This window comes from Rhinichthys klamathensis, unplaced genomic scaffold (genome assembly GCF_029890125.1).
Source record: "Rhinichthys klamathensis goyatoka isolate OS25496 unplaced genomic scaffold, OSU_Roscu_1.1 h1tg000191l_1, whole genome shotgun sequence".
Lineage (NCBI taxonomy): Eukaryota > Metazoa > Chordata > Actinopteri > Cypriniformes > Leuciscidae > Rhinichthys > Rhinichthys klamathensis.
The window spans coordinates 1,810,676-1,820,399 of NW_026606717.1; the positions used below are offsets into that span (position 1 = coordinate 1,810,676).

General features: G+C 37.2%; 1 protein-coding gene across 1 annotated transcript; it reads right to left on the reverse strand.

Moving 5' to 3' along the window:
- Positions 1-1,047: 1,047 nt before the first annotated feature.
- adra1ba (adrenoceptor alpha 1Ba) lies at positions 1,048-8,010 on the reverse strand. Its single transcript, XM_056262040.1, has 2 exons — positions 6,740-8,010; positions 1,048-1,801 (listed from the first exon to the last, which is right to left on the reverse strand). Exons 1-2 carry the CDS (start codon positions 7,665-7,667, stop codon positions 1,230-1,232), a joined length of 1,500 nt encoding a protein of 499 aa, XP_056118015.1. The 5' UTR covers positions 7,668-8,010; the 3' UTR covers positions 1,048-1,229.
- Positions 8,011-9,724: the final 1,714 nt, after the last annotated feature.

A 9,724-nucleotide genomic window follows, 5' to 3' on the forward strand; every position in this document is an offset into this window, starting at 1 on the left:
CAACCATACTAATAAGCAAAAATTACTTTAGTTAAACATCACATTTGTGTTTAATTTTTGTTTTTATTGCTGAAGTAAGAGTGTTGAACTTTTATTCTCTTGAGTCATTTAACTTTTGGTGTGAAAGGGCCTTTACATTTGCCAAAAATAGAACTTTTGTTATTTTGTTATTATAAATAACATAAAATTAAGTTCAGTACATGTGAAAAAAGTAACGCAACATATTACTTTCCATAAAAAGTATAACTAAGTAGGCTAAATAATGCAATTAGTTACTTTTTTTAGGGAGTAACGCAATATTGTACCGCATTACTTAACTTTTCCCAACACTGATTACACATATGCATATTTTGAAATAAACGTAAAATATATTCTCTCTCTCTCTCTCTCTCTCTCTCTCTCTCTCTCTCTCTCTCTCTCTATATATATATATATATAATCGATATTCTCCATTAGTATTATGTCGATTATGCTGTTTGCATTGCTTCATGGGATTGTAGTTATTTCCACCTTACTAAAGCCGTTAAGTACCTTTGTCTTTTTATCCAATTTTCAAATACTTTTTTTCCATCAAATCAAAGCTTGTACACCTAATAGCTGGTTGGTTTGGTTTATGGCTTATAACTTTTTAACAAAGACTTTCCCTATGGGAAAATAGAAGGAAAAATACTTCTGGAACCAATGCTGCTGAAAAAGTGGGCGGGCACTAATGCCCTTTATATTCGTCATCATGCCTGCAATGGGGTCAGACTGCTCAGTGTAAAACCATTATTTCATGTCCACAGTCTCGCTGTCTCTCATTTTACACAAACGCAATTGCAGCCATCTTGCGTCTTAGCTGCCAATTTGTGAAGTCTGTGTTAATATAGTACTGTATTGTTCGCCTTGTTGCTAGGTCAATTGATTTGTACATTGCCCTGGACTATTTTTTGTTAGCGGAAGCTTTAAGACAATAAGCAGATAAAATGATCAAATAAATCACGTCCACGTATTTATTTACTTATTCACGTCTGCGTCCTGATCACCTTGTTGGGGTTTATTTTGTAATAATTAGAAGCTGACTGTACATTATCCCTTACGTAGCTACTGCAACTCTCAAATGAAACAATGTAGACATGCATGACAAGAAGCCCAATGTATTTCACATCTACAATAATGTATCAGATCTATCCGGAAAAAAAAACTGAAAGTCTGAAATCACTGGCATGTAAGTCCCTCTTGACACCAAGCTAGATAGTAGTCTCAGGTGCGGTTCTAGATATTGGCTCATGCTCTGTGTCTCGCTTCCCATTCTGTCCATTGGCATGCTGAGGTCCTTTGGAATGGGTCCCACTGGGGAACAGCGAAGCCATCCTGTTAGATTCGCAGGGACTCGTCGCCCTGGAGCTGGATCTCATCATACCAGGAAAAGGGCTCCCAGATAGGGAGGAAGAGGAAGATGAGGTACAGGGACCCCAGCCTGGTAGAAGGCCTGATGCTGGACGAGAGCCCACAACTCTGCTGAATAATGTTGGGCTGGGGTGCGTTGGGGCCAGGGTCTGCTGGCTGCCATTCATGCAAATGGAGCTGGTGTCTGTGTAGACCTGCATGGCCGAGCCCGTCTGGACGCGGTAGTTGTACGCCCTCCAGCCCTGTTGTTTCCTCTGCTGACACTGGCACCTGAGGATCCGAATGAAAGCCTGCTTGAACTCACGGCTGTAACAGGGGTAAATTATGGGGTTCAGGCAGCTGTTGAAGTAGCCCAGCCAGAAGATCACTTTGAAGAATGTTTCAGGTGGTCGTAAACTGGTGTTAAATGACCCTACAAATAGAGGAAACGAGAGGTCATTTTTTGGGGGAACAATCTGCATGCGTAGACTTTTTTCATCTGTCACCAATAGATGGCAGACATTACCAACTCACATGTATCTGCAGAAACACAACTAATCTTTCTTCCTTCATATTCAAGCTTAAATCAGCAGTGTTACCTTAAAGAACTTAAAGATTTTTTTTGTTAATCTTCTAATCTTCTTGACAGTAAATATATCCCCAATTCTCATTAGCGTTATGTGAACATAATACTTGATTTTTTGTTTTGTTTCCTTAAAATCAGCATTAAAGGCACTACAACAAATGTGTACAGCCATTCGATTTTTTTTACTTTAAACTAATAATGGATCTTTTTTATCGTTATTATTATTATTCGTTTGCATTTTGATAATGCAAATGGAGGGTAGGAAATCATAATTGTCATTAAAATGTCACAATGGCAAAAAAAAATCTATATACATACTGTGCAAAAATCTTAGGCATGTTAGTATTTTCACCCAAAAAATGGTTTTAAGCCAGTTATTTATATATTTTGCTGTAGTGTGTCCGTAGGACATATCAATTTACATTTTCAAACCATCATCTCACAATCATCGAGTCTGTCGGTGATTACATGAAGAAACAGTAAACTAAATCCAGAGGAACTGCAGCAATGTCTCCAAGATGCTTGAAGAAACATACCTGCAAAGCTACAGTACTGTGAACAGGTTTAGGCACATGTGTAAAAATGCTGTAAAGTGAGGATGCTTTCAAAAATATTGTAATAACTTCTGTTAACTAAATCAAATGAATTTGGTGTGACCCCCTTTGCATTTAAAACAGCTTTTTTGCCAGGTACACTTGCACAGTTTTTCAGGAAGCTTTACAGGAAGGTTTCTTCAAGCGTCTTGGAGATGTTGCCACAGTTCTGCTGGATTTAGTCTGTCTCAGTTTTTCTGTTTGTATTCACAGACATACATGATGACGGTGAGATTCAGATCTCTGTGTGGATCATACCGGCTGTTGTCAGACTCCTTGTGCATACAAAAATCTCACTGGATTATTACAATTAATGGCAAAAGGAATGTTTGGAAATGTAAACTAACACAATGCAACAAAAGATATAAATAACTGGCTTAAAACCATTTTTGGGGGTGAAAATATTAACGTGCCTAAGATGTTTGCACAGTTATATAAACAGTATTATAATTTTAAATGATAAAATATTATAATAAAAGTTGAGCAAAATATAATTCCTTATTTCTGTTTTGATTTCGAATATAATCCATATATGTTCTTGACTGGTTTCGTGAGATTAATATTTTCCGGTCAGCCTCTAATTCAGCATTAATTCGGTCTCTGTCTAAAAACCTGTCTATTTTTGAACACTCTCATCCTGCCATAAAGAGCATAATTTGAATAACCTGTTCTTTGCTGTGCACTCTGTAAGCTTTTATTAAAATGGTTATCTTAAGTTCTTAAATTCCAAAACCTCATAAGGAAGATTTATAGTGCTTTTACAATTTTACTCCAGCTTCAACCAACTATCCATTTAAAGCAACAACCAAAAAAGTCTGGCACTTCTAGGGGTGCCATTTTCAAAATGGAAATCTTTCTCAGGTTTACACTCCCTCGCTCTCAAAAAAAAATTAAATAAAAGGTCACACAAATCCATCATGCTTTTCCAGACTCTAGACTGTAGTTCATCTCCGCTAATGAGTTTACTACTAACTCACTCTTCCCTGAGGAATTTACCATGTTTTGTAAATGCCTGATGTGCAGCCCGTAATCTTTTTTGGCTCTCGTCTCCTTCACTCTGTTCTGATCTTACTAAATAAGTCTAGACAAAATAAGTCAACAAGACATAACTCTGTTCATCTCAAAGTTTATATGTTTTATATTTTCAATAATTCCTCTGACATTTTTTTGCTCGGATGAACAGGATGCATGAGTGAAGCGAGAGATGATTGGTCTAATTTGCTATGGTATATCAGTACAAGGCAGAATGAGACTTGGGTTCATTACCACACTTCAAGAAGAGCCGCAGGTGTGAAGCCTTGCCCTGCGGTCAGCTTCTGTCTCTGCCAGTAAGTGAATTATTCCATTACGCTAAGATGTTCTCACCTCTTTCTTCTCTCAATCACATGTCACTCAGACATCTCTAAGCCAATCTGCACTAAGAAGTCAACAAACAATCTTACAGCAACCTTGTTTCTTTCTTTTCAGTTCTGTTGTCCAGCTGGCATTTTGAGAAACCTCGCCTTAATCCGTGATTAAATAAAGACTTTAGATATCATTGACCAAAATAGTATTGCTTTGAGAAAAAACATTACTTGATGGATAAACTCTCATGTGGCCTGGTGGCAAAGTGGTCATTGATTTTTCAATGATCTGTATTCACTCTGTATTCAATCTGCCATTAAGAAAACGAGTTATCCTGCAACACTAAAAAAAGTAAATTAATATTTGCAAGCCTTTTAAGCTAAAGCAACACTCAACAGAGTATTTGTGGAAGTAAAACATAATGGAAATCACGGTAAAAATGAGAAAGTTAAAGGAAGTCAAACGTTGCCTGCGAACATTAACCATCCAGACCAAATCTTGATGCAAAGCAACCTTCTCATATACAGTTAACTCCAATATTCATAACATGGCATATGAAAACAAAGGCCACTCAAAGAAGGGAAGTTAACTCCTCAAGGTCAAACACATATTTGCCTTCAAAATATTTCCTTACTCATTTGCAGGAAAAACATATCGGTCTATCTGCTAATATGACCCTTTAGAAGGTCACTGGGAGCTGAACTTACAGGTCATGAAGTGAATAGGAGGGTGATTACATTTTGACCAGATTTTTCTGTGGTGGGAATGGTACCTCTTCTATATTCCCACACCTCATCAGAAAATTCTGGGTTAAGATAGGGAGTGAGCCTGGGAATGAGAGAGCTCTGAAGACATTGGCATCTCCAGTGCATTCCAACAGGAGACCACAGCAAGCTTCAGGGACCAGCTCTGTATAACTCATCCATTGCTAAATTAAATGACCACACATCAGATTAACAGGACAGGCGTCGCTTTCAATTCAAACCAGCGCACGAGTCAAGGCTTCATACATTGTCAGTGATTAGAATATATTGCAAAAGAAAAAAATTAAGTGAGGTCATATATTATGTCCTTGCAATTAACCTTCTGCATGTGTTCCACTGGATCTCGTCCATGACAGAACTCAACACTATTCTTTTCCGTGAGTAAACAGTATTGAACTTTAACAGTTTAAGACATTTTGGACTGAGAGCACAGAGATGGCTGCCACAATCAGAACCTGAATTAACCAATGAAACATTTGAGCTGGAGACGTGTAGTTTTTCCTGGCAACAGGATCACATTCTAAAGTGTCAGAAGTGGCACTATCTTGACATTCAATCTGTAAAATTACTGCCTATGATTATTTTAAATCATGCCAAAAGCAATGTGACTTTACAACCGATCCACAACTGTCTATAATACCCTTGCATGTTTTATTAGTTACTACTAAACCAAAATAAACTATAAATATATCATTTAAAATATAATTTGGCACGCTAAGGCTATTTTACATCATATGGTCTCTTGCAATGCATGGAGCAAAACCAGCAAAGTGCCACAATGAAAGAGTAAGAAAGGCCTAAATAAGACCCTAAATATATTTACATAATCCATATTCCCTCTCTAAAAGTGTGATAATGTGCAATAAATCTATGACATGGTTCTACAGCCGACAATAATATTTTGCATGCATTCAACTGTTAATAATCAACCTCAGGAACGGCTGTAATTGACAATAAATTCCATAGAAGACACATGCTGCTACAAATATTTATAAAAATCGAATTATTGTGGTAATGTCACATGGGTTTGTCTCTTGTTTGTCCAACAGGGTTGAACTTTATCTCTTATCAAACACTAATGAAATAATGGGGCAGACTGTCTCTAATCGTACGTCCTGGACTCTTTTATGCCACAACAATAATACTTGTACATGAAATATATGAGGTGCAAGTGTGGTTCTGTGTTTAGAAATATAATTATGAATACGCATAATGACTGAATGTTGAACATAGCTATGCACTGATTTAAATGTGGAACAGATCATGAGCTTAGGTTTATAGCCAAGTTATATGTTTGCTGCAATTTATAAACTACAAATCTGATTTCTAGTAGGGCCCACAAGACCTTGATCAGGCTGGTAGACCACATTAGCCCACCAAAAAAACATGTTCTAAAAACACTGTTTTCAAACAGGGAGAGATCATTTATAGACAAAAAATTAAACTTTTTTTGCATATAAAGTGCATCAAACATATAGCCCTTTGCTATAAACCTAAAACCATTGTTTGACTTGTACTGATCTGTCTTAAATACAGTTTAAAGTTTAAGTTAAGTTTAAAACAGTGCCTGTTATTTTCACATTTAAAATTATATTAAATGTTGTTTTGTTACATTCACATGCAAGGAGGGCCGTAGCACCACAAGTGAATTATTTAAAGGGATAGTTTACCCCCCCAAAAAAGAAAATTCTGTCATCATTTACTCACCCTCAAGTTGTTCCAGACCTGTATGAGTTTCACAAAAGAGGATATCTTGAAGAATGTTGGTAAGCAGACAGACGTTAGCCATTACTTCCATAAAAATAATAATAAAAAAATATATACTATGGAAGTCAATGGCTATCGTCAACTGTCTGGTTAACCAACATTCTTCAAAATGTCTTCTTTTTAGTTCAACAGAAGAAAGAAACTGGAACAACAACTTGAGCGTGAGTAAATAATGACAGAATTTTGGGGTGAACTTGCCTTTAACTGAAATGTTTAATTTGTTGACAATGAATTTGTGAAGATGGTGTGTGAGGGTGTAATTATACTTCAAAGTTTGTCTTTTGATTTTTGGTCGAGGGTTAGTAAAACATACGTACCGATAGGTAGTGCGAGGAAAAATGGTAACCAGCACAGAATGAACATGCCCACTACAACACCAAGCGTTTTAGCAGCTTTCTTTTCTCTGGAAAACTTAAGTAATTTGACTGTCAGCGAGCTCCTTATGTGGCCTTTGCTGCAGTCATCCTGCGCCTGAGAACCTTTACAATGGATCCGGAGCGTCAGCTCATTAGAGTCCATGTGCTCCTTCATCACTCCGGCCTCGAGGTTTTTCGTGGTTCTTTTGGCAACTATATACACGCGGAAGTACATGGCCAGAATAACCGCTAAAGGGATGTAGAAGGAGCCCAGCGAGGAGAAGAGCGCGTAAAACGGCTCCTCTGTGATGAGGCACACAGTGTCGTCCTCTGAAGGAGGCTCTTTCCACCCAAGCAGAGGTCCTATGGAGATGACAAAGGCAAGAACCCAAACACCCAGCATGGCCAAGAGCGCCCTTTTCTCGGTCACAATGCTCGGGTACTGCAGTGGGTAACGCACCCCGATGTAGCGGTCTATGGAGATTACGCACAGGCTCATGATGGATGCGGTGCAGCACAACACATCCACCGCAGCCCAAATGTCACAGAAGATCCTCCCGAATACCCAGTAGTTAAGAATTTCAAGCGTGGCAGAAACCGGCAGGACAGTTGTGCTCAGCAACAGGTCTGCAATGGCTAAATTGATGATGAAGTAGTTGGTTGGGATGCGCAGGTGCCTGTTGCACACTACGGAGAGAATAACGAGAATGTTGCCGACGATAGCAAACACAATAAAAGCGCCCAGAACCATGCCCAGTGGAAGCGCGCGGCTGAGGCTGAACGAGCTCGGCTCGGTCCCGTTTCCCGCGGAGCTCGAATTGTACACGTCGGACAGTTCGGAGGAAGCATTACTCAAGAAGTTCACGGAATGATCTGTATCAGAACTCATCTTGCCTCTGCAGTACCTCCATACCAAAGTAAGAGCAGTTTTTACCTTCAAATGCGCAAATTGTTATTTCTGTATTCCAGAAAAAAAAGATCAGACATGAAAATTACCAATTCAAATGACCCGGTTCTGTTGCGCAACAAGCGTGGAATAGGAAAAGTCCATAATTGTAAAGGTTGTAGAAAGTCCAGTTGAAGATGTGCGTGTCCACAAACTTGGTTGGCTGAGTTCTCCGCAGTGTCTCTCCCGGTGTTCCCGCACTGCTTCTGACCACTCCTGCATTCACCACCAAACCCCCTCCCCTGTGGAGATACAGACCTGGCAAAGAGGTACATCTTCACGGCCTATTAACCTGTACATATGGCAAGCCGTTGTAACCTTCATTCCGTAAAGTCTTTACTAGCATCTATTTTATGTTACTAATACTTGTTTTTACTAAGTAATCCATTAGAGTCTTTTCAGTTTCATCAACTAGTAGGCTACTAATACATTTTTTTATTAGTCATTAGTAGGCTACATATTCCTTTGCTAATCATATGTGCCAGTCAGTGTTGGGGAAAGTTACTTTTAAAGGTAATGCATTACAATATTGCTATACTCCCTAAAACGTTAGTTACTTTTTATGGAAAGTAGTGTGTTACGTTACTGTCACTTTACTTTTTTCTAACCTGGCCTGGGCTTGTTTGATTGTTTTTCAAATGAAGGTCAGCAGCAAAGACATTGGTTAATAAAGTGAGATTAAAAAGATTAATTACATAAAGTACATTATTTAATAGTTATGCAGGTTTGCACCTGTATGCTCACAATTAGCCTAGTATCAAAATCAATAACACTTACCATACTCCCAATTTCTCTCAACATGAGCTGTCAGTCAATAAGTGGGAAAACAATGTAACTTGTATTACTTATTTGAAAAAGTAACACTTTATTTGTAAATCTAAAAGAAATGTATTACTTTACAAAAATGTATCTGATTATGTAACTCGCGTTACTTGTAATGTGGGTAACACTTTATTTTACAGTGTCCTTGTTACAAATGTTACATGTACTTACCATAGTAATAACAGTAAATTATGCATAATTACATGCAACTAACCCTCAACCAAATCCTAATCCTACCCTATCCCTATAAGTACATGTAGTTGATTAATATTACTCAGTACTTAAATATATAATTACACCACAAGGACACCTTAAAATAAAGTGTAATGTGTTACCCTCAACTCTGATGCTATTAAATTCTATGGCGTAGATGTTGAAAGCCAAAATACGTTGACATATTTTGATACATTTTCATTAGATACACAAAGTTTATTTTACCACACGTGTTTGCTGGATCCCTCTTTATCTTCCAGTTGACTCATTTCCAGTTTTACTTGTTAACTATTCAAACTTCGATTAATAGACTAGTCCCTGTTTATTTACTATGTATTAGACAACGCACTGTAAAAAATTAAAAGATCAATAAGTTATGACAACATGTGTTTTTACATTGCTTTAACTCATTAAAACAAGTTAAGCAATTTTGAACTTTTTTATAGAAGTTATAGAAGATTCAACTTTTTTAAATTCAGTTTAATAAAATTTAAGTTGAAATGGCTTAAACATCCAAGTTGATTGTACTTAAAAATTTAAGGCAGCAACTTTTTTTACAGTGTGGTATTATAATTGTTATTTACATTTTTAATAAAGTTGAGCTCAAATGAGCCATTTTGACTAGTATTTACAAATGACAATTAATTAAAATCAAATCATAATCATTGAGATAAGGAAAGTTGCTGGATACAATAAAGTCTAATGGCAAACCTGTGTGATCTGAGGAATAGTTAGGCCTATACTTTTCAGTACTAAGACAGTGACTAGTCAATAAATAGAGTAATGATGAATCTAAAATATCACTACTGAAATAAGTATCTAAAGAATAGTAAGCAGTGAAAAGATTCTTGACTACTGTATTACTTGCTAGAAGGTAAAATATACGAGTTAGTTTTAAAGAACAAATGTCACGACGGCTTGTCATATTACACCTATTTTGTCTTCATGATGACACATGCAAATTA

Excerpts from the sequence above, each read along its gene's own strand:
- adra1ba (XM_056262040.1), bottom strand. The coding sequence starts at position 7,667 with ATGAGTTCTGATACAGATCATTCCGTGAACTTCTTGAGTAATGCTTCC. Across the intron at positions 1,802-6,739 it reads TTTCCTCGCACTACCTATCG|GGTCATTTAACACCAGTTTA; the intron begins GTACGTATGTTT and ends CTCTATTTGTAG.